Raw genomic sequence first — 25,285 nt, 5'->3', positions numbered from 1 at the left:
CAACCCCCCACACCACCACTACTCACAGTAGTCGGACATGAAGGCCTTGAAGGTGAAGTTGAGCTTTTCTCTGACGTTGATCCTCATCAGAGCGTTATTCCTCACACCGTTCAATGACTGCAGGGCGTGACGACATGGCCCCTCCTTCATCCCCCAGCTCCCCCGGCCTAGATGGATAAACGGATGGATCTATTTCACACATTTAAAACACATACAGGGTTGGTTTCCCATATCTAGATGAAGTCTCGTCTTGGATTAAGAAGTACTTTCAATGGAGAATCTCTTATCAAGCATACTTTTTAGCCCATGACCAGGCTTAATCTGTATACAGGAAACGAGCCCATAGACTTACCTCAGGCGAGTACTACAACAATACACATTCAAAATCATTGAGGATGTAATAACACACAATAAACACAGTAACCTGCAGAGTGGAAGAGCAGCCACTCTCCTGACCGGTGGCTGGTCAGGGGGAGCACTAGGGCTGGCATGGTGGGTTTGGCTAGGGCACTGCCGCTGGGCAGCAGCCCTGTGATGAGGTAACTGCTGAAGCCTGGTGCTACCACAGCCTTCCCCACGTGGGACAAATTAAACCCCTGGGACGGATCTGGACAAGACAGGAGAGCTCAGAGTTCACCACAGGAGAAACAGCAGCAGGGTTGACTAAAGCAGTGTTTACCACAGAAGAATGATAGTGTTATCATCTAAGAAATCAAATCAAATCAAATGCTATTGGTCACATACACATGGTTAGCAGATCTTAATGCGAGTGTAGCAAAAATGCTTGTGCTTCTAGTTCCGACAGTGCAGTAATATCTAACAAGTAATCTATCAATTCACCAACAACTACCTAATACACACAAATCTAAAGGGGTGAATGAGAATATGTACATGTAAGTATACGGATGAGCGATGGCCGAGCAGCATAGGCAAGGTGCAATAGATGGTATAAAATACAGTATATACATGTGATATGAGTAATGTAAGATATGTAAACATTATTAAAGTGGCATTATTTAAAGTACCATTGTATAAAGTGACTAGTGATCCATTTATTAAAGTGGCCAGTGATTGGGTCTCAATGTAGGCAGCAGCCTCTCTGATTTAGTGATGGCTGTTTAGCAGTCTGATGGCCTTGAGATAGAAGCTGTTTTTCAGTCTCTCAGTCCCAGCTTTGATGCACCTGTACTGACCTCACCTTCTGGATGATAGCGGGGTGAACAGGCAGTGGCTCGGGTGGATGATGTCCTTCATGATCTTTTTGACCTTCCTGTGACATCGGGTGCTGTAGGTGTCATGGAGGGCAGGTAGTTTGCCCCCGGTGATACGTTGTGCAGACCGCACCACCAGGCTGTGATACAGCCCAACAGGATGCTCTCGATTGTGCATCTGTAAAAGTTTGTCAGGGTTTTGGGTGAAAAGCCAAATTTCTTCAGCCTCATGCGGTTGACGAGGCACTGTTGCGCCTTCTTCACCACACTGTCTGTGTGGTTGGACTATTTCAGCTTGTCTGTGATATGTACGCAGAGGAACTTAAAACTTTCCACCTTCTCCACTGCTATCCCGTCGATATGGATAGGGGGGGGGGGGGGGGGTGCTCCCTCTTCTGTTTCCTGAAGTCCACGATCATCTCCTTTGTTTTGTTGACGTTGAGTGAGAGGTTGTTTTCCTGACACCACACTCCGATTGCCCTTACCGCTGAGCACGCACCCTTGTAGGGCCCCAGTGTTGAGGGTCAGAGAAGTGGAGATGTTGTTTCCTACCTTCACCACCTGGGGGCGGCCCGTAAGAAAGTCCAGAACCCAATTGCACAGGGCGGGGTTGAGGCCCAGGGCTTCCAGCTTGATGATGAGCTTGGAGGGTACTATGCTGTTGAATGCTGAGCTGTAGTCAATGAACAGCATTCTTACATAGGTATTCATTTGGTCCAGATGGGATAGGGCAGTGTGCAATGCGATGGCGTCGTCTGTGGACCCGTTGCGGCGGTTATGCAAACTGAAATGGGTCTAGGGTGGCCGGTAAGGTAGTCTCTCAAAGCACTTCATAATGACAGAAGTGAGTGCTACGGGGCAGTAGTCATTTAGTTCAGTTATCTTTGCTTTCTTGAGTACAGGAAAAATGGTGGCCATCTTGAAGCATGTGGGGACAACAGACTGGGATAGGGAGAGATTGAATATGTCCGTAAACACACCAGCCAGCTGGTCTGCGCATCCTCTGAGGACGAGGCTAGGGATGCCGTCTGGGCCAGCAGCCCTGCGAGGGTTAACACGTTTAAATGTTTTACTTACGTCAGCCACGGCGCAGTCCTTGTTAGCGGGGCTGCGACGGTGCTACTGTATTAAAGAAGGTGTTTAGTTTGTCTGGAAGCGTGACGTCGGTGTCCGTGACGTGGCTGGTTTTCTTTTTGTGGTCTGTGATTTCCTATAGACCCTGCCACATACGTCTCGTGTCTGAGCCGTTGAATTGCGACTCCACCTTGTCCCTGTACTGGCATTTTGCTTGTTTGATTGCCTTGCAGAGGGAATAACTACAATGTTTATCTTAACTTCAAGTGTGCACACTTAAATTTAATCTTCCTTCAAATAGATCTGGCAAGTCAGACAGCTCATAGTTTACCCCAGGAGAAACCGAAGCAGGCTGGGTTAAATAAAGCTATGAGTTGTGAGTAGTGGTTGATTTATTTTGGGTCGTGTCTTAAGACTCATGACGAGAGATTGAGATCGTAGCTAGAAATATCACATTAATTTACTTGGAAGGATAGGAAAATATCTGAAATGTAGCATGATTCTGTTAGAATTTCAGGACTAGTAAGCAGCACAAAATAAGTTTGGGAATCACTAAATGTAAATGAACAAACAAGTCAGTTGATGCTATCTTTCTTTCCAGTTACCTAGGTCTTTGAGCTGCAGTATAACAATGAGCCCCTCGGGCTCCCCCTTCTTCACCAACAGGTCATATAACTGCACAGGCTCCGCATTCAAGCTGGCTCCTTTGATTGGCTTCAGGATCTCCCCGACGACAACCCCGGAGAACCCCTTCAGATAGTGAGTCCGGAACACCTCTGTGATCACCACCATGCCACCGTCACTGGGGGAGAACACACACACAGACATGTATGGACATGCACACACGCACATCTGGAGGACACTGATGGCATTTACTAAGACACATAAGACAATACAAAGATATAAAGACAATAGTAGATAGGAAAGTCAATATGAGATAAGAAAGTCAATACTAGATCAGGAAGTCAATATTAGATAAGAAAGTCAATAATAGATAAGGAAGTCAATATTAGATAAGAAAGTCAATACTAGATCAGGAAGTCAATATTAGATAAGAAAGTCAATAATAGATAAGGAGGTCAATATTAAAGTCAATATTAGATAAGGATGTCAATATTAGATAAGGAGGTCAATATTAGATGTAGACAAGGAACAAGTGTCTAAAATAGTTCAAGAGATCCACAAGATGACAGGTTAAAGAGATTTGGAACATGTGAGAGGTAAATGTATGGTTGAGGATAGTATTGAACAGGTGAAAAGGAAATGGGGAGGAGGGAGAGACTAGGGCTAGTGTCCCCCCCCCCACCTGAAGTAGATGACCTTGCCCACGTGGTCAGGTGAGAAGTGGCTGGCAGGTGCCACGGTGAGAGGGCTGTTCCTGCCCTGGCGGTTGTTTCCGTTAGCATGGTCCTTGATGACAGCGTTCTCGTGGAGCAGGACTGTGTGGTCTGTGGTGTACTGGAGGGCCAGGGCTTTGTCAAAACTCATCTCATGTTTCTATTGGGACACAAACACACAGTAAGGTTAAAAATCAAGATATCAGTGTATGTCTGCAACAGGCCTGACAGACAGGAGAATATCGTATTGGCCAGTATAAACAACAGATGATGTGCTATAAAGCCATTTCTACACCAACAGCTGTCAAAAACTGCAGTAACCCGATTCTTATTGCGTGTAGACCGAAGAATCTGCCGGGACTGAATGAGATATGTGAGATAACGAGCTGCAGTAGTTCTGGTCTTTGGGTTTTGGCACTGGTTATATGGACGTATCAGAATTGTGCGAAGGCAGTGCTTAAACTGCTTCACTTCAAATGCTTTGCGTGTGTGCCCATGTGGATCGAAAGGGGGGGTTAACTAACATTAGTCTGAGGACAGTGTCTACACTAACTGGGTCCTGTTCAGTTGGGAAAAGTGCCTCTGTGTTTCAAAAACAAAATCTCCCGACTGAACAGGCCGTTGCTCTGTACCGTTATGAGGTGGTCTATTTCAATGGTCCTGTAGCTAAAGCAACTTTGGTTGTGTTCAGTATGGCATACCGTAGCAAAACGTTTGCAACACTGACCTCTATGAGGTGGTCAATCTCGATGGTCCTGTAGCTAAAGGGCAATTGCACAGTGACAGAATGATGCTGAGACAAACTTTTCACCTTAAAATGCATGTTAAGTTAAACAAACCATACACATGCACAAGGACCACTTTTAACCAGATCACTTTTTTGTGCCATCATTCTGTTACCAAACTGTGCATCTGCACTGTTCTTCAAGTAAATGTGTTTTTGTAAAAATGTCTGTGGAAATTCTTAAAAGGTGTCTTTGTGCATTGAGATGCATGGTCTGTTTAACTTTGCAATCATTGGATTTTGTTTGGCATACATTTTAAAGTGAAACATCTGAGTCTCAGCATCATTATGTTACCGTGAAATTTACCTAAAGCATCCTGGGGTTGTGTTGAGTAGGGCATACCGTAGCAAAATGTTTGCAACACTGACCTCTATGAGGTGGTCTATCTCGATGTTCCTGTAGCTAAAGCCACTGGGTTTGTCTTTGTCCAGCTGAACAGCAATTAGGATACCCATGTGACCACACAGTAGAGTACTGGCTACATCCAGGGTCTCGTTCAACCACGCATACCTGGCAAGACCTTCAGGAGGACAAAAATGGGTGGGGATGGGGGAGATGGGATGTGATGGGAATTCTGTCAGGTTCAAGTAGGGCTGTGGCGGTCATGAAATTTTGTCAACTGGTTATTGTCATGCAAAAGCCTGCCGGTCTCATAATTAACATCTCCAGGCTTCCATGCATATAAGACGCTGATGGGACATCTGCATTTAAAATAGCTGAATAAATCAATTTAATATCACAATAAATCCATTATTTATTTTAGCCAGGTCTAAAGAAAGATTATATGAAGAATATGTATTTTTAGAAGAACAGAATATGAGTTGGCCTACTGTATGTTATCTGGCTATGCTCCATGCCTTAGGCTGGACGCTTGTTCATTTAGCAGACTAGATATAAAATAATGCCACGGCACTTATTAGCATATTACATGATTTTATAGTAACTAGAATATAATTGAACTTAGCTGAATAAAATGGAACGGATATTTTTCCCATTCCGGAGCGAGTGCACATGGCTATGTTGAGCGTAAAAGTGATCATTTGAAACAGGTCATATACAATAGATTTAGAGTTATTTGGCAAAGCTTGCAGTCTGTTCCATGCCTCAGTCTGCACACTTTGTTCTCTCATTAAGTGATCATATTTTCCCTATTCTAAATGTAATCTTGCCTTTACTATCATGTAAAATTAGTTTTAATTTAGAATGGGCCATTATCAAATGGGCAGAAACAGGGGCATGGGAAAAAATACATGTCCTCCATTTGCACTCGAATAGTAAATGGAGGCAACTTGTTAGCTGGTTTGGTTATTTGGAGAAAGGAATGAAGGAGAGAGGAAAATATGGAAACGTATAGTGGTGAGATATTCTGTAGCTAAAGGTAATGCCCTATATTACTAGGCATTTCAAAATCAAATACAAATTCATATACAGTGCATTCGAAAAGTTTTCAGACCCCTTGATTTAGAATTCAAGGCACACTCAACCAGCCCGGCTACCACAGCATTATGCAGCGATACGCCATCCCATCTGGTTTGCACTTAGTGGGACTATAATTTGTTTTTCAACAGGACAATGACCCAACACACCTCCAGGATCTGTAAGGGCTCTTTGGCCAAGGAGTGACGGAGTACTGCATCAGATGACCTGGTCTCCAAAATCACTTAACCTCAACACAATTGAGATGGTTTGGGATGAGTTGGAGGAGTGAAGGAAAAGCAGCCAACAAGTGCTCAGCATATGTGGGAACTCTTTCAATACTGTTGGAAAAGCATTCCAGGTGAAGCTGGTTGAAAGAATGCCAAGAGTGTGCAAAGCTGTCTTCAAGGCAAAGTGTGGCCACTTTGAAGAACCCAAATATATTTTGATTTGTTTAATTAACACTTATTTGGTTACTACATGATTCCATATGTGTTATTTCATAGTTTTGATGTCTTCACTACTTTGTACAATGTAGAAAATAGTAAAAATAAAGAAAAACCCTTGAATGAGGAGGTGTGTCCAAACTTTTGACTGGTACTGTACATAAGTATTCAGACCCGTTGCTATGAGACTCGAAATTTAGCTCAGGTGCATCCTGTTTCCATTGATTATTATTGAGACATTTCTACAACTTGATTGGAGTCCACCTGTGGTAAATTCATTTTATTGGATATGATTTGGAAAGTCACACACCTGTCTATATAAGGTCCCACAGTTGACAGTGCATGTCAGAGCAAAAACCAAAAACCGACGACCCTAAACAAACAGCCAAGACAACGCAGGAGTGGCTTTGGGAAAAGTCTCTGAATGTCCTTGAGTGGCCCAGCCAGAGCCAAGATTATTGAACCCGATCGAACATCTCTGGAGAGACCTGAAAATTGCTGTGCAGCAACGTTCCCATACAATCTGACAGAGCTTGAGAGGATCTGGAGAGAAGAATGGGAGAAACTCCCCAAATATAGGTGTGCCAAGCTTGTAGCGTCATACCCAAGAAGACTCGAGGCTGTAATCGCTGTCAAAGGTGCTTCAACAAAGTACTGAATAAAGGGTCTGAATACTAATGTAAATGTGATATCATAAAAACAAAAAATGTTTTATACATTTGCTAACATTTCTAAAAAACTGCTTTTGCTTTGTAAATATGGGGTATTGTGTGTAGATTGGTGAGGGAAAAAAACAATTTAAATACATTTTAGAATACGGCTGTAACGTAACAAAATGTGGAAAAGGTCAAGGGGCCTGAATACTTTCCGAATGAACTTTATACTGAACAGAAATTAAACGCAACATGTAAAGTGTTGGTCCCATGTTTCATGAGCTGAAATAAAAGATCCCAGAAATGTTCCATATGCACAAAAAGTTAATTTCTTTACATCCCTGTTAGTGAGCATTTCTCCTTTGCCAAGATAATCCATCCACTTGGCAGGTATGGCATATCAAAAAGCTGATTAAACAGCACGATCATTACACAGGTGCACCTTGTGCTGGGGACAATAAAAGGACACTCTAAAATGTGCAGTTTTGTCACACAACACAATGCCACAGATGTCTCAAGTTTTGAGGGAGCATGCAATTGGCTTGCTGACTGCAGGAATGTCCACCAGAATGGAATGTTCATTTCTCTACCATAAGCCGCCTCCAACGTCATTTTAGAGTATTTGGCAGTACGTCCAACCAGCCTCACAAGCGCAGACCACATGTAACCACGCCAGCCCAGGTCTTCCAAATTCCCCCCAGGCCCACCCATATCTGCGCCCCTGCCCAGCCATGTGAAATCTATCAATAAAGGCCTAATGAATTTATTTCAAATGACTGATTTCCTTAAATGACCTGTAACTCAGTAAAATCATTGAAATTGTTGCATGCGGTGTTTATACTTTTGTTCAGTATATAACTGTAGGTTCGCCGCCCTGTGCAATCAATGAACCAACAGCATCGCCTAGGCCTATATGTTCTCTCCCAGACTCATTAATAGAACGTTTGCAGCGTAGCATAAGGGAACCAGTCCATCCAGTATGGATAATAAGTCCCTACTCAAAGGCGATTACTACAATTAGTTACATTTTGGAGTATAGGCAAGACCAATTATGTACCAAAAACATCTTAAATCAGTTTTTAAAAACAAAATATTTTTCTGCCATTCGTAATATGCGGTAGGCTCCCTATTGTATAACGTCACAATCATTATTTTAAATCAGGTTTTTTTCCGGGGATCGGGCTCATAAGCCTATCCGTATTTATTAACTCTATGCGTATGGGTGTTTTGAATTAATCATCACCTTAGAAAGCTCTGTCCATTTAGTTGTGTTTGGCTTTGAAACAACATCCACAACGACCACGTTTTCCACTCAGTTTCAACCTGTTGTTGAACTTCTTTCTTCAACGTGATCAATCACAGTGAGGTGAGTTTTAAAAGCATGACACTGTTTTGATGATAAGTGTTTGCCGTGATTTTCAATTGTATTCGCATTGATGTCAGAGTGGTTAGAGGGACAATAGAGCCCTGAGTACCAGACCATTAGTGACCTGATGATCGTTAGCGAGTTGGGTACTACCAACACGTGTCCTGAGTGCATAAGAGGAGATTATCGTGACTTAGCGGTCACGTGGAATTTAACTGCGGGCATGACTCATGACTGTCGATGTGGAGGTAATAGGGTCTCCACAACAGCCCTGGGCTCAAGCCTACATCCTGCAGCATATTCTTTAGGAGTTGATGGTGGTGTTCCAGGTTGTCTGTTCTGCAGTCACCCTGTTCTCAGAAGGGTTCCCAAACAAACATGGTTCCTTCCTGAGTAGTTACAAACTTCTCCAGGAGATTGGATCATTTGGGAAGCACGACTGCAAGAAAAGATAACCTGGAACGTCACTGTTGTTGTTGTCCCACCTGACTTCATGATGTAGAGGTTTCCATGGTCAGTGAAGAACACTACCACGCCAATGACAGTACAGCTCAGCGCGTCTATCACGATCTGGTTGTCTAGAGAGAACACCCACGTGAAGGTAGAGCCTCTATCTGACGATGTCCACACCTAAAAACAACGCAATACACAGACAGAGGTTGGGTAAGGGAAATACATTATGGTATCAAATTCATCATACTTACACAGGACCCTGAGTTTTCCTACCTCCGGTATTTTTTATTTTGCCAAGTTATTTGAACTCTGTGTGCGTGAGTATGCATGTGTGCGATGTATGTGTGTGTGTGTGCTGTCACCTCTGAGCCGTACAGGATAACATGGTTGTCCAACAGGAAGATCCCTCTGGGCTGGAAGTCTAGAATCACCGGGGGGAACTTGGTGTGACGCTGAAAGAGTTCCTCTGCCTTTACACCAAACACTGACACCATCGCACCCTGCTGTTGGAAGAGAGAGACACACAATATAATTTAATGATCATACTATCTGGGGATAGTGGATTTTTACTTGACTCAAATTGAATCAATCAAATCAATCTCAAACAAAGCAAATGGAATCCACACTTAATGGATTGCACTCACTTTGTATGAATTGTACTATACACTAAGTGTATAAAACATGAAAAACACCTTTCCATGACATAGACTGACCAGGTGAATCCAGGTAAGAGATATGATCCCTTATTTATGTCAATTGTTAAATCAACTTCAATCAGTGTAGATAAAGAGGAGGAGACAGGATAAAGAAGGATTTTTATGCCTTGAGACAATTGAAACGTTGTGTCACACCCTGATCGGTTTCACCTGTCTTTGTGCTTGTCTCCACCCCGCTCTAGAGTTCGCCCATCTTCCCCATTGTCTTGTCTGGTCTTACCAGCGTGTTTTCCTGTTTCTCAAGTGTTTGTTTCCTAGTCTTCCCGGTTCTGACCATTCTGCTTGCCCTGACCTGAGCCTGCCTGCCGTCCTGTACCTGCCTGACTCTGACCTTATTACGAACCTCTGCCTGCCCTGACCCTGCCTGCCGTCCTGTACCTGCCTGACTCTGACCTGTTTACGAACCTCTGCCTGCCCTGACCCCGAGCCTGCCTGCCGTCCTGTACCTGCATGACTCTGACCTGTTTACGAACCTCTGCCTGTTCTCGACCTGCCCTTTGTTATGAAATGATTGAGAACTGTACTATCCGCATCCTGTGTTTGCATCTGGGTCATATCCTGAGTCGTGATACATGGATTGTGTACATGTGCCATTCAGAAGGTGAATGGGCAAGACAAAAGATTTACATGCCTTTGAACGGGGTACAGTAGTATGTGCCAGGTGCACAGGTTTGTGTCAAGTTTCCCGTGTGTTCACCTAAAGGACATCCAGCCATCTTGGCACAACTGTGGGAAGCATTTGAGTCAACATTGGCCAGCTTCCCTGTGGAATGATTTTGACACTTTGTAGAGTCCATGCCCTGACGAATTGAGGCTGTTCTGAGGGCGAAAGGTGGGGGTGAAACTCAATATTAGGAAAGGTGTTCTTAATGTTTTGTACACTCACTCAATGTATATAAAAATATACACAGTGCCAGTCAAAACCTTTGGACACTCATTCCAGGGTTTTTCTTTATTTTTTTTACTATTTTCTATGTTGTAGAATAATAGTGAAGACATCAACACTATGAAATAACACATATGGAATCATTTAGTAACCAAAAAAGTGTTACACAAATTAAAATACATTTTAGATTCTTCAAAGTAGCTACCCTATGCCCTGATGACAGCTTGCATTCTCGGCATTCTGTCACTACAATGTAGAAAATAGTAAAAATAAAGAAAAACCCTTGAATGAGTAGGTGTGTCCAAACTTTTGACTGGTACTGTACATGAATCTATTTTACCATTTAGAAATGAAAGCATTTCCTGCATCTAGTCCCTCCATTTGAAGAGGTCATACGTATTTGGACAAAGTCACTTATAGTGTATTAAAGGAGTCAAAAGTTTAGTATTTGGTCCCATATTCCTAGCACAGAATGACCACATCAAGATTGTGACTCTACAAACTTGTTGGATGCATTTGCAGTTTGTTTTCATTTTGTTTTGGATTATGTTGTACCCAATGGAAATGAATGATAAATAATGTTTGTGTCATTTTACTCTCTCCTACCTAATGCTGCGTTCGTAACGAAGTGGGAAGTGGGAATTTACCACATGCAACTGGGAAAAATCCACTTGAACGGCCCTCTAACTGGTAATTACTAGTGGGAAACGTGTCTATCATCCCTCAGCTCTCTCCCTCATGCTGGCCTCTGACGTCACCTACTAAGGAAATTACCTTGGCAGTTAAATATAACAACAAAACATTAGAAAAAGCAATCTATTAATATGGTTTTTGAACTCTATAATTTGTTTACCAGCATGATAGCTATTTGTGGTTGATGTTGCTTGTTGGCCATTAGCCAATTGGCATTTCCCAACCATTTCATAGCGCGTGAATGCATTCAACTGGTATTTACGACTTCACAACTTGTAAATTCCCACCTTCCAAATGGTTATGAACGCAGCTTTGTATTTAATATATTGGGTAGAAAACATAACATTATACTAGATAATCCACACATGTACCGTAAAAGGTACCGCTCAGTAACATGTGAGTTCCTATATGTACCTCTGACCTTTTTGTACACCAGGGAAGGGATATACCACAACCAGACTCTTATTTTTGAGAGTGTGTGGATATACAGTATGTTTAACCATCTGGTGGTATTGCTGAGACATTAATGCACTCCAGATCAAAAGGTTGCAAGTTCAAATCCCGAGAGCATTTACGCAACCACATAGTGTTTTGTGGTGGGCGATGTCGGAGCTGGAACAGCTGGCAAATCCACAGCGTCTCCTGGCTTTATACCAGAAGCAGAAATTGCCATTGGCTGCACAAAGCTGCATTAAGAGAAATCCCATGCAGCTTTGTTTACAAGTTGAAACACTGGAATGTGATATAAATATGAATGAAAATATGATTTTCTTTAATGATTTTCAATTTTAGTGTCATCGTTTCTATATAGCCTACACTTTATTATTCTGAACTCTTATTCTGAGCCGCTCACCAATTTGACAGCTCTAATGTACACTTCTGACACCGTCAAAACACCAGCTATGTGGCTGTCGGCTATCGTTTGCTTATGCTGTTCATGCTTGTAGTGAAGAGGGCTACAAGCAGGAGGCTGAAAAGATTCAGCATGGGCCCTCAGGTCCTCAAAACCTTCTACAGCTGTACCATTCAGAGCACTTGGTATGGCAACTGTTTGGCATCTGATCGCAAGGAACTACAGAGGGTAGTGCGTACGGCCCAGTACATCACTGGGGCCAAGCTCCCTGCCATCCAGGACCTCTATACCAGGCGGTGTCAGAGGAAGGCCCTAAAATGTCAGACACCAGCCACCCAACTCATAGACTGCATGGCAAGCAGTACCGATGCACCAAGTCTAGAACCAACAGGACCCTGAACAGCTTCTACCCAAAAGCCATACAACTGATAAATAGTTAGTTAAATAATTAACCAAATAGCTACCTGGATGATCTGAATTGACCCTTTTTGAACAAACTTTTTTTGACTCATCACATATGCTGCTGCTACTATTTACTATCTGTCATTTTTATTCCTAGTTATATGTACAAAAATACCTCAATTACCTCGTACCCCTGCACATGGACTCAGTACTGGTACCCCTTGTATATAGTCATCATTACTCATTGTGTATCTATTATTACGTGTTTCACTTTTAAATGATTTATCTATTTACTTTCTCTCTGCATTGTTGGGAAGGGCCCTTAAGGAAGCACTTCACTGCTAGTCCACCCCTGTTGTTTACAAAAAAATGTGACTAACACAATTTAATTTTGATTTGATTGAATCTAGGCCTTAAGGTCAAGTGTCCCTGAGCACTTTTACTTTTTAGTTTTAATCGCACAATTATCGACTTGATTCTGGGCAACTTTTAGCAATATTTTTTATTTTTATGTTTAGCTCACATAATATAATTTAAAGTACGCATTAAGGTGTCTGAAATAGAATACATGTGTCAAAAACAAATGTAGACATTCTTAAATGCATTTCTATAGCTTCCAAAATATATGTTTTTACAATGGAGGAGGAGTACCAAGATGGCTGCGCGGTGGCTTCAATACATAGCCCCCTGTCAGTCATCCAGGGTTTATACACATTGGTTGTTCTCCACCAATCTCTATTCGCCAGATTGAGCCATGAGTTCTAATCAGTGGAGGCTGGTGGGAGGAGGAAGGAGGACAGGGTCATTGTAATGGATGGAATGGAATTAATGGAACGTTATCAAATACATCAAACATATGGAAACCACATGTTTGACTTCGTTCCATATATTCAATTTCAGCCATTACAATGAACCCGTCCTCCTATAGCTCCTCCCACCAGCCCCCACTGGTTCTAATTATTGATGCTAGGGGTTCCGTGGCTAAAGCAAATAAATATCTGGGCAGAGGGCATCCCTGTCATGTGCCTCTTGATAACCTAAATGGATCAGAGATTTGTCCATTTGTTCGTATAGCTCACATGTGAAAACATGTGTTTTTGAAACACTTCACGTGATCACGTGTTTTCAAATGCGCATTTCCACATGTTATCGCTGTTCAGCTAAAATATGACCCCACCTGGGATTTGAAATCACAACCTCTGGATTTGAGGTACGCTGATCTTTCTAGTGTGCCACACATTCATTAACTATAATACATCTCTGCACTTAGCAAAAGAGTGCCATCTGCACTGCTATTTTAGTTATCAGTTATTCAGAATATTCTCTCATCGTTGATTTCATATAATTATTTCAGCCGTTTGAGAGTTTTCTGTATAGTTTTTCTAATGATGGTGGTGCATATTATTCTGTTTTACGTTACTCCTGAATCACTATGATAAATATAATTGTTTATCTTGAGTGCATTTACTTTAAAGTCCAAAGTGTAGGAATACAGATTAAATCAGTTACTGATACAGATATGGTGGCGTTTGTGAAAGGTTATGTGATCACATGGGAAAATCCACATGGAAATGTGGGGAAACTTCAATATTTATTCTGCCAATTCTGTTGAAAAGCATTTCTTAAACAGAAGCAAACTGAATGAAACGGGGATACACATACCTGAATTTGTCCAATATAAACTCTTGTTTGCAACTGTTGGACTAATGATTACACCCTAGATCTGATAGATGTAGGCAGGAGTGTGCAAGCCGGTATTGAATGTGTCACTGTCTGTCATTACTCAACCTTTTCTCTCGACCTGTGCACCTCTGTCGTAAACCTTCATTCATAGGCCAGGTTGTAGCAACCTCATGATGGGTATAGAGAAAATGTGAGTATCATGTAGGAAACAAAACCTATATGGGTGAATGGAATATGAATGACAGTCATCCAATATGCTGTAATAGAAATAAGGCCATGTTCATAAATCATCCTCCCTCATCTTAAACGGCCCCAGCCGCCACTGAATTAGAACCACAGTAATACAGTAAAACGTTTTAGCCAATTAAGCTAAAAGATCAACTTTAAAACATTCAGGCTATCCTAACTTCCAATTCTTAAAAACGTGTATAAATTAAAACTATATAAATTTGCATACATTTGCATGAAATAACTCACCGACAGTAACTCTTGAAACATTCAAGCTAGAGACACTAAACCAACTTTATCATGTTCAAGCTATCCTAACTTCAAATTCTTAAAAACTTTGATGAACTATAATTATATAACTTAACAATATATAAATGTGCATACATTTGCATAAAATAACCAACCCACAGTAAGTCCTGAACCATTCAAGATAGACACCAAACCAACTTTCACATGTTCGGCTATCCTAACTTCAAATTCTATAACACATTATAGTGTATTTTCTGTAAGCCAGCGACAAATAATAATAATCTCAATTTAATCCATTTTAAATTCAGGCTGTAACACAACAAAATCTGGAAAAAGTCAAGGGATGTGACTACTTTCTGAAGACACTGTAATGTTTATTTATCTGAGAATTTTGAATTGTCAAGAGGTGCAAAACAAGGTTTCCCTCTATCATTGAATGGATTTCTTAAGGCCATTGAATTGTTAGCAATAAAAATCAGATCCAATTATAAAATTAAGGGGATTGAAATGAATGGGTTAGATACAAATGTATGCCGATGATTCAAGTTCAGACTTCTAGGTTCGGCCTTCTAGGCAGAGTTGCAAAGAAAAGCCATATCTCAGACTGGCCAATAAAAAGAAAAGATTAAGATGGGCAAAAGAACACAGACACTAGAGGAACTCTGCCTAGAAGGCCAGCATCCCGGAGTCGCCTCTTCACTGTTGACGTTGAGACTGGTGTTTTGTGGGTACTATTTAATGAAGCTGCCAGTTGAGGACTTGTGAGGCATCTGTTTCTCAAACTAGACACTCTAATGTACTTGTCCTCTAGCTCAGTTGTGCACCGGGGCCTCCCACTCCTCTTTCTATTCTGGTTAGAGACAGTTTGCGCTGTTCTGTGAAGGGAGTAACACACAGTGTTGTATGACCTCTTCAGTCTCTTGGCAATTTCTCGCATTGGAATGGCCTTGATTTCTCAGAACAACAATAGACTGCCGAGTTTCAAAAGAAAGTTATTTGTTTCTGGCCATTTTGAGCCTGTAATCGAACCCACAAATGCTGATGCTCCAGATACTCAACTAGTCTAAAGGCCAGTTTTATTGCTTCTTTAATCAGCACAACAGTTTTCAGCTGTGCTAACATAATTGCAAAAGGGTTTTCTAATAATCAATTAGCCTTTAAAATGAAAAACTTGGATTAGCTAACACAACGTTCCATTGGAACACAGGAGTGATGGTTGCTGATAATGGGCCTCTGTACGCCTATGTAGATACTCCATTAAAAGTCTGTCGTTTCCAGCTACAATAGTAATTTACTATATTAACTATGTCTACACTGTATTTTATGTTATTTTAATGGACAAAAAAGGTGATTTTCTTTCAAAAACAAGGACATTTCTAAGTGACCCCAAACTTTTGAACGGTAGTGTATTTGGATTTGTTTAAACACTTTTTTGGTTACTACATGATTCCATATGTGTTATTTCATAGTTTTGATGTCTTCACTTATTATTCTGCAATGTAGAAAATAGTAAAAATATAGAAAAAACCCTGGAATGAGTAGGTGTGTCCAAACGTTTGACTGGTACTGTGTATAAAGACAATATAGAAAAGGTACCTCAGTGTGTGAGAGCAGTAGGCCAGTGTGTTGGTGACGGTCATGGAGGAAGGACAGGTAACGGTGTTTGGGGTTCTTCGCGATGTCAACAGCGGAGGCCTGGCACAGGAACCACCTCGTGAAGGGGTACTTACTGTACACACACCTAGAATGCTGCCATTGAGAAGCCCCGGTTGAAACACAAGGATAGACATTTGTATAATATCCATTATAAACAAACCCCCTCAATCACACCTACCAGGTTTTCACCTTCTCCTTCATTGGAAATCAAACTGAGTGTGTCATCTAATCAAGAGAGAAAACAGTTTGAAACTGGCTTCCACAACGACAAAAAACATGTTATGAATCCGTATGGTTCATTTATTGGAGGTCATGATAAAGCCATACCACTGAAATAGATGCGATCTGTCACACATTGAGAGGAAAACCACAAGGTGGTGGCAGAGTAGTCCATCTAAGATAGAGAAATACAATGACTTGTTAACTGTTTTCTTGGGAGGCACTCTGCCCCTACTATATCTGAGAATAGCTTGAACAACTGACATGTTTACAGACCTGAGCCAGTGCAGGGAGGAACAGCAAGGTGAACTGTAATATTCAGAGGCAAAGATCAGTACCACAACACAAACTGTTCAGATAAACTATTTATTGACTAGTAAGGACCATAAAGAATGTTCATGCCAATCAAATGGCTCTGCGCACAAATAAAATGTCAAATAAAATGTTATTTGTCACATGCGCAAAATACAACAGAGCCAGTGAAATGCTTACTTACAAGCCCTTAACCAACAATGCAGTTTAAAGAAAAATACCTACAAAAAAAAGAAATAAAAGTAACAAATAATTAAAGAGGAGCAGTAAAATAACAATAGCGAGGCTATATACAGGGGGTACCGGTACAGAGTCAATGTGCTGTGGCACCGGTTAGTCGAGGTAATTAAGGTAATATATACATGTGGGTAGAGTTATTAAAGTGATTTATGCATAGATAATAAGAGAGAGTAGCAGCAGAGTAAAGGGGGGGGGGGGGGGGTGCAAGTAGTCTTGGTAGCCATTTGATTAGATGCTCAGTAGTCTTATGGCTTGGGAGAAGAAGCTGTTTAGAAGCCTCTTGGACCTAGACTTGGCGCTCCGGTACCGCTTGCCGTGCAATAGCAGAGAGAACAGTCTAGGACTAGGGTTGCTGGAGTCTAACAATTTTTAGGGCATTCCTCTGACACCGCCTGGTATAGAGGTCTTGTCCATTTGCTCTCATGCATGTTTCAGTGTTACATGTCTCGAAGCAAGCATAGAAGTAATTTAGCTCGTCTGGTAGGCTCATGTCACTGGGCAGCTCTCATCTGTGCTTCCCTTTGTAGTCTGTAATAATTTGCATTCCCTGCCTCAGCCAATGAGAGTCGTAGCTGGTGTAGTATGTTTCGATCTTAGTCCTGTATTGACGCTTGCCTGTTTGATGGTTCGGTGGGGGCATAGTGGGATTTCTTATAGGCTTCCGGGTTATAGTCCCGCTCCTTGAAAGTGGCAGCTCTACCCTTTACCCATTTGCGGATGTTGCCTGTAATCCATGGTTTTTGGTTGGGGTATGTACGACAGTCACGGTGGGGACGACGTCACCTATGCACTTATTGATGAAGCCAGTGACTGATGTGGTGTACTTCTCATTGCCATTGGAAGAATCCCAGAACATATTCCAGTCTGTGCTAGCAAAACAGACCTGTAGCTTAGCATCTGCTTCATCTGACCACTTTTTTATTGACCGAGTCACTGGTGATTCCTGCTTTAATATTTGCTTGTAAGCAGAAATCAGGAGGATAGAATTATGGTCAGATTTGCCAAATAGAGGGCGAGGGAGAGCTTTGTATGCGTCTCTGTGTGTGGAGTAAAGGTGGTCTAGAGTTTTTTCCCTCTGGTTGCACATTTAACATGCTGGTAGAAATGAGGTAAAACTGATTTAAGTTTCCCTGCATTGAAGTCCCCGGCCACTAAGAGCTCCGCCTGTGGATGAGCGTTTTCCTGTTTGCTTATAGCTGTATACAGCTCATTGAGTGCGGTCTTAGTGGCAGCATCGGTCTGTAGTGGTATGTAGACAGCTACGAAAAATACAGATGAAAACTCTCTAAGTAGATAGTATGGTCTACAGCTTATCATCAGGTACTCTACCTCAGGCGAGCAAAACCTTGAGACTTCCTTAGATATCGAGCACCAGCTGTTGTTTACAAATATACATTGACCGCCACCCCTTGTCTTACCAGAGACGGCTATTCAATCCTGCCGGTACAGTGTATAGCCCACCAGCTGTATGTTACTCATGTCGTTGTTCAGCCACGACTCAGTGAAACATAAGATATTACAGTTTTTAATGTCCCGTTGGTAGGATATAGTTCGTCCAATTTATTATCCAGCGATTGTATAGCAAAGGCAGATTAGCCACTCGTCGGCGGATCCTCACAAGGCACCCCGATCTCTTTCCGGGATACCTCTTCCGTCTTTTTCTCCTGCGAATGATGGGGATGAGGTTTCTGTTCGGGTGTCTGGAGTAAATCCCTCTTGTCCGACTCATTAAAGAGAAATTCTTCGTCCAGTTCAAGGTGAGTAATCGCTGTTCTGATTTCCTGAAGCTCTTTTCGGTCATAAGAGACGGTAGCAGCAACACTATGTACAAAATATGTTCCACAAAATGCAAAAAAGCGAACAAAATAGCACGGTAGGTTAATTAAGAGCTCATAAAAAAGCAGCCACCCCCCAGTGCCATCTTTAATGGTGTAAATTAGTGTGTGTGTGTGTGTGTGTGTGTCTAGTACATTGAGAGTGCCTGTGACAGGGGAAAGGAGATCCTGGCTGATGAAGAGCCCCCGGTTGGTCAGCAGGAACAGGTGACAGTTGGTCAGCTTCAGGTCCACGATGGAGATCCCCGCACAGCCAGACACACACACTGTGGAGATAGCAGGTCAGTTACACACACACACACACACGCACGCACACGCACGCACACACACACACACAGACAGTGGGGGATCAGTAAGTCAGAAAAAGTTAGTTCCCTTCACAGCCAGACACACACACTGTGGAACATCAAGAGACTGGTCAGCAGCCAGACACACACACTGTAGAGGAAAATGAGAACAGCCATTAAGGCCCTTTTCAAGCGATCTCTCAGCTCGGCTCACCTTGGGTGTGTGAAAATGGTATTAGAGTCATGAATAACCAAATAATACAGGACCGGCTAAAGACAATGCACTGAAAACTACTGTACAACACACTCACTCACTGTATCGTTGTTTATCAAACAGCAGAATAAGGGATGTTGAAATACAATTCTAAGTAATACAGTATATATCAAAGCTGCAACGTGATAGATAAGATGCTCTACCTTCATTGATCAAGCTACATAGTGATCTTGTGGCGTTGAACCATCGTCCCTGAGCGGTGAAGGCAGATCTGGTGACACTGAGAATCACCCCTACAGTTACAATGGGAGAGGACAGAAGACCTCAGTAATGATCACTGACAAAGTCCTATGAATGAGTACAAGCAGGGGTAGAATTGAATTGGAATGTTTGAGAACTGAGATCCCCATGTGAAACTAATTTTAACAAGTGCAAATTGCTTTCAAGCTAAATTACCTGTGATGTTACAGTGATTTTTCTTCTAATTCTACCCCTGCGCAAAAGCATCCATTTTTGGATCAGTGGCCAGGCAGGCAGGCATCGAGGCATTCAGTTAATGTTCGATTGACCGTTACAACGGGCAAAACGAGTGACCTAAGTGACTTTGAGCGTGGTATGATCGTCGGTGCCAGGCGAGCCGGTATCTCAGAAACGCCCACCCTCCGGGGCTTTTCACGCACGACAGTGTCTATGCTTTACCAAGAATTGGTAAACATCAAGTCAGCGGCAGTACTGTGGGCGAAAACAGCTTGTTGATGAGAGAGGTCGAACGAGAATGGCAAGAATCGTGCAAGCTAACAGGCGGGCCACAAACAGACAAATAACGGCTCAGTACAGATGTGGTGTGTAGAACGGCATCTCGGAACACACAACCCGTCAATCCTTGTCATGGATGGAAAAACATTGCCTGGAACATTGACAGTGACTTCAGTTTACTTGAGTGGCCTTCGCAGTCCCCAGACCTCAACTGAATAGAGCATCTTTGGGATGAGATGGAACGGGCTGTTAGCAGCATGAATGTACCGCCGTCCAATCTGCAGCAACTCTGTGATGCCATCGCGTCAGCCTGGACCAACATCGCTGTAAAACGTTTCTGACGCCTTGTAGAATGCCTGAAGAATTCAGGCTGTTCTGAAGGCAAAGGTGGATCCGAACCTAGGGTGTACCTAATAAACTGGCTGGTGAGTGTATACACAGGGCACATCAATGGCCTGTTTGTCTCCAGTTAGTTCTCTATAGTTAAAGTATGTTCTGTTTGTCATAACATGTTTGTGTGTGTGTGTGTGTGTGTGTGTATACAGTATGTCTTCCTCACCTGTGTGTCCTCCTGGAGCAAAGACAGGTGCCAGCACGGCCACATCACCGGCACAGGGACTCTGGCTGACCTGTAGTTGCAGGACCCGGTGGAGATGTGGTTCAATGATACGAGACGACAACTCCTCCCCTATCGTCCACTGCAGGATGGGCTCTAAGGGAGAGATGCCATGGCCAATGTAATTCTGACAAACTTATTGAAATTCACACTCATACTGCTAAGATACAACCTTAAAAGGGCAATCATTAGTTGAAACAATAACAATGTGAACACCCCCCATCTGTTTTGTTAAAAAGCTGAGGGATGGGCCTGGAGAAATGTAACCACTCTCAAATTCATAGAGAGCTATGTATACAAGGACTGCCCATCGAAGATATCAACATTGTTGTTTTAAGCATGTTTTAAGGCTATACAGTGTTTTTATTTTTTACAATGTTTACACATTTGAGTAAAACAAGCTTATAATTTGGGTTCTGATGGGCTTTGACAGTTGAACTAAGCACGGGGCATTTATAAGTTATATTCTTCAAGAATCAATGGGTATACAGTGGGGCAAAAAAGTATTTATTCAGCCACCAATTGTGCAAGTTCTCCCACTTAAAAAGATGAGAGAGGCCTGTAATTTTCATCATAGGTACACTTCAACTATGACAGACAAAATAAGAAAAAAAATCCAGAAAATCACATTGTAGGATTTTTAATAAATTTATTTGCAAATTATGGTGGAAAATAAGTATTTGGTCACCTACAAACAAGCAAGATTTTTGGCTCTCACAGACCTGTAACTTCTTCTTTAAGAGGCTCCTCTGTCCTCCACTCGTTACCTGTATTAATGGCACCTGTTTGAACTTATTATCAGAATAAAAGACACCTGTCCACAACCTCAAACAGTCACACTCCAAACTCCACTATGGCCAAGACCAAAGAGCTGCCAAAGGACACCAGAAACAAAATTGTAGACCTGCACCAGGCTGGGAAGACTGAATCTGCAATAGGTAAGCAGCTTGGTTTGAAGAAATCAACTGTGGGAGCAATTATTAGGAAATGGAAGACATACAAGACCACTGATAATCTCCCTCGATCTGGGGCTCCACACAAGATCTCACCCTGTGGGGTCAAAATGATCACAAGAACGGTGAGCAAAAATCCCAGAACCACACGGGGGGACCTAGTGAATGACCTGCAGAGAGCTGTGACCAAAGTAACAAAGCCTACCATCAGTAACACACTACGACGCCAGGGACTCAAATCCTGCAGTGCCAGACGTGTCCCCCTGCTTAAGCCAGTACATGTCCAGGCCCGTCTGAAGTTTGCTAGAGAGCATTTGGATGATCCAGAAGAAGATTGGGAGAATGTCATATGGTCAGATGAAACCAAAATATAACTTTTTGGTAAAAACTCAACTCGTCGTGTTTGGAGGACAAAGAATGCTGAGTTGCATCCAAAGAACACCATACCTACTGTGAAGCATGGGGGTGGAAACATCATGCTTTGGGGCTGGTTTTCTGCAAAGGGACCAGGACGACTGATCCGTGTAAAGGAAATAATGAATGGGGCCATGTATCGTGAGATTTTGAGTGAAAACCTCCTTCCATCAGCAAGGGCATTGAAGATGAAACGTGGCTGGGTCTTTCAGCATGACAATGATCCCAAACACACCGCCCGGGCAACGAAGGAGTGGCTTCTTAAGAAGCATTTCAAGGTCCTAGAGTGGCCTAGCCAGTCTCCAGATCTCAACCCCATAGAAAATCTTTTGAGGGAGTTGAAAGTCCGTGTTGCCCAGCAACAGCCCCAAAACATCACTGCTCTAGAGGAGATCTGCATGGAGGAATGGGCCAAAATACCAGCAACAGTGTGTGAAAACCTTGTGAAGACTTACAGAAAACGTTTGACCTCTGTCATTGCCAACAAAGGGTATATAACAAAGTATTGAGATAAACTTTTGTTATTGACCAAATACTTATTTTCCACCATAATTTGCAAATAAATTCATAAAAAATCCTACAATGTCATAGTTGAAGTGTACCTATGATGAAAATTACAGGCCTCTCTCATCTTTTTAAGTGGGAGAACTTGCACAATTGGTGGCTGACTAAATACTTTTTTGCCCCACTGTATATCATTCATTTGTAAGTCTAAAAATGGATGTATCAACTGCAGATTGTCCCTTTTCATTTGTTTTACATTTACCCCCCAATTGTCCCATCGCTGCAACTCCCATATGATGGTCAAGAGCCATGTGTCCTCCAAAACACAACCCTTCCAAGCCACACTGCTTCTTGACAAACTGCTTGCTTTACCCGGAAGCTAGCCACACCAATGTGTTGGAGGAAACACTGTCAAGGTGGCGACCGCAGTCAGCTTGCAGGCACCGGGCTCGCCACAAGGAGTCGCTATATCGTGATAGGACAAGGAAATCCCAGCCGGCCAAACCCTTCCCTAAACCACACAACGCTGGGCCAATTGTGTGCCACCTCATGCGTCTCCAGGTCACGGCCAGCTGTGACACAGCCTGGGATCAAACCTGGGTCTGTAGTGATGCCTCTTGCACTGCCATGCAGCGCCTTAGACTGCTGCGCCACTCGGGAGGCCCCAGAATGCCCCTTTAATGTAAGTCTAACTGACTTACAAACTGTAAGTCGCTCTGGATATAAAAGCATCTGCTGAATTTAATTTAATATATCAATGTAAAATGTTAATAGGGGATAGATAGATAATATAGGAAATACTATCAATGCCTTTAACCATATTATCATTGTGGAAAACCCCATCTCTTCTCAGCTATCCGGCGTTATGATCATAAAGAAAAGATTGCCACCTAGAGGTAAACCGGCACCGCAATTAATCAGAGTACACTATTTTCTTTAGTCATTGGCAAAAATATCCAAATTCAAAACACCCAGTGTTTTGTCACAGAATCACAATAGGCCCTTCCGTCCCCTAGTCCAACCTCTGGCCACGTCCAGTAGTGTTCCCTTCAGTGTGTCCAGGATGGATCCCTTGCTGCTGAACATAGAGAAGCCATGGAACATACTGAATTCCACATACCACTCATCCACAGGTGCTGCCACTAGGGGAATGGGGGGGCGGGAGAGGAGAGACAGAGAAAGAGGTGCAGAGAGGGAGAAGACAGGTTTAAATAGGCCAATCAAGCCTGCGAAGGGCTGCTGCAAGTAGATATTGTAATAGTACATCAATATTTCAAGTAGCCTTGGTCTTCAAGTAATAGCTGGGTAGCCTGGGTACCAGTCTTTTTAGCTAACATTCCACTCCTTGGCACTCCTGTCATTTGCCAAAGAGTCTTTTCATATTTGAAGATTGAATAAAGGCCATTCTATCATTAATGAGCTTGAGATCACCTATCAGAATCCAAGATGGCGTAGCAGTCGGATGTGTGTTTGTCTTGTCCCGTGTAAATAGTCCTAGTTTTTTTTCGTATATATTTTAATCTCACTTTCCATCTACAAACTGAATATACTTTCCTGCAACCCGCCTCACCCAATGTGGTACGGATATGCTATTTTTAATACTTTAGAACCGGAACCCCAATCTGAAGCTAGCCAGATAACTAGCTACTAGCTAGTTAGCCATTGCTGCGGTCTTCACCGTTACCTTGGACACCAGCCAGCTTCAGCGCGTGCCAATACCTGCTAGTCTGCAAGCGCAATATCAACCCAGAGCATATCGGACTGCTTTTTCTCTACGGATTCCTGACGCAAGCTCTGGACCATTACGCTGGATCATGGCAGCTAGCTAGCTGCAACCGAGGGCTACTGCTGGCTAACGCCTTTGTCCCGAAGCAAGCACCAGTTAGCCTCTCCCGGCTAGCCGAAGAGGTCTACCAGCGAATTCTTGGGCTTCAATACCTCTTTTGCCAATTGGCCTGGACCCTTTATTGCCGACACGGAGCCCCGCCGATCCATTACAACTGGTCTGCCGACGTAATCGTCCGAGGTGGTTTCAACAGGCTTTTCCGTTGCGATGTTGTCAAAGACCCATCTGCTAACCCCGGCCCGCTAGCTTTCTGAATCGCTGTGTCTCCAGCTCGCCTAGCGTAGCAGCGACTACTGAACGGCTCCCTGACTCACCTATTGCTGCTCATTGGACCCTATGATCACTCGGCTACACATGCCTCTCCCTAATATCAATATTTATTTATTTAACCTTTATTTAACTAGGCAAGTCAGTTAAGAACAAATTCTTATTTTCAATGACGGCCAAGGAACAGTGGGTTAACTGCCTGTTCAGGGGCATATGCCTTGTCTACTGCTGTTTCGGTTAGTTATTATTGTTTTATTTCACTGTAGAGCCCCCAGTCCCGCCCAACATGCCTTAGATAGCTCTTTTGTCCCACCCCCACACACGCAGAGACCTCACCTAGCATAACTGGTGCCTCCAGAGACACCTCTCTCATCGTCACTCAATGCCTAGGTTTACCTCCACTGTACTCACATCCGACCATACCCTTGTCTGTACATTATGCCCTGAATCTATTCTACCACGCCCAGAAATCGGCTCCTTTTATTCTCTGTTCCCAACGCACTAGACGACCAGTTCTTAAAGCCTTTAGCCGTACCCTTATCCTAATCCTCCTCTGTTCTTCTGGTGATGTAAAGGTTAACCCAGGCCCTGTAGCCCCCAGCACCACACCTATTGACCCGGCGCTCTCATTCGTTGACTTCTGTAACCGTAAAAGCCTTGGTTTCATGCATGTTAACATCATAAGCCTCCTCCCTAAGTTTGTTTTATTCACTAC

The 25,285-nt window shown here is 42.8% G+C and overlaps 1 protein-coding gene across 1 annotated transcript in view; it reads right to left on the bottom strand.

The window, feature by feature from the left end:
* The window catches only part of LOC139375013 (cation channel sperm-associated auxiliary subunit beta-like), a 39,304-nt gene that overhangs the window by 5,169 nt on the left and 8,850 nt on the right, over nt 1-25,285 (bottom strand). Inside the window, exons 6-20 of the mRNA XM_071116373.1 lie at nt 23,480-23,599; nt 20,530-20,682; nt 19,418-19,507; nt 18,849-18,979; nt 16,603-16,635; nt 16,435-16,501; nt 16,286-16,332; nt 16,048-16,200; nt 9,104-9,244; nt 8,774-8,918; nt 4,776-4,927; nt 3,592-3,782; nt 2,891-3,087; nt 425-607; nt 27-167 (exon numbers count right to left, since the gene is read on the bottom strand). Coding sequence (XP_070972474.1) covers nt 27-167; nt 425-607; nt 2,891-3,087; nt 3,592-3,782; nt 4,776-4,927; nt 8,774-8,918; nt 9,104-9,244; nt 16,048-16,200; nt 16,286-16,332; nt 16,435-16,501; nt 16,603-16,635; nt 18,849-18,979; nt 19,418-19,507; nt 20,530-20,682; nt 23,480-23,599 — 1,944 coding nt within the window. The remainder of the gene's footprint in view (nt 1-26; nt 168-424; nt 608-2,890; nt 3,088-3,591; nt 3,783-4,775; nt 4,928-8,773; nt 8,919-9,103; nt 9,245-16,047; nt 16,201-16,285; nt 16,333-16,434; nt 16,502-16,602; nt 16,636-18,848; nt 18,980-19,417; nt 19,508-20,529; nt 20,683-23,479; nt 23,600-25,285) is intronic.

Source organism: Oncorhynchus clarkii, chromosome 19, assembly GCF_045791955.1.
Source record: "Oncorhynchus clarkii lewisi isolate Uvic-CL-2024 chromosome 19, UVic_Ocla_1.0, whole genome shotgun sequence".
Taxonomy (NCBI): Eukaryota; Metazoa; Chordata; class Actinopteri; order Salmoniformes; family Salmonidae; genus Oncorhynchus; species Oncorhynchus clarkii.
The sequence above is the reverse complement of the archived record's forward strand: the minus strand, read 5'-3'. Positions and strand labels throughout refer to the sequence as shown.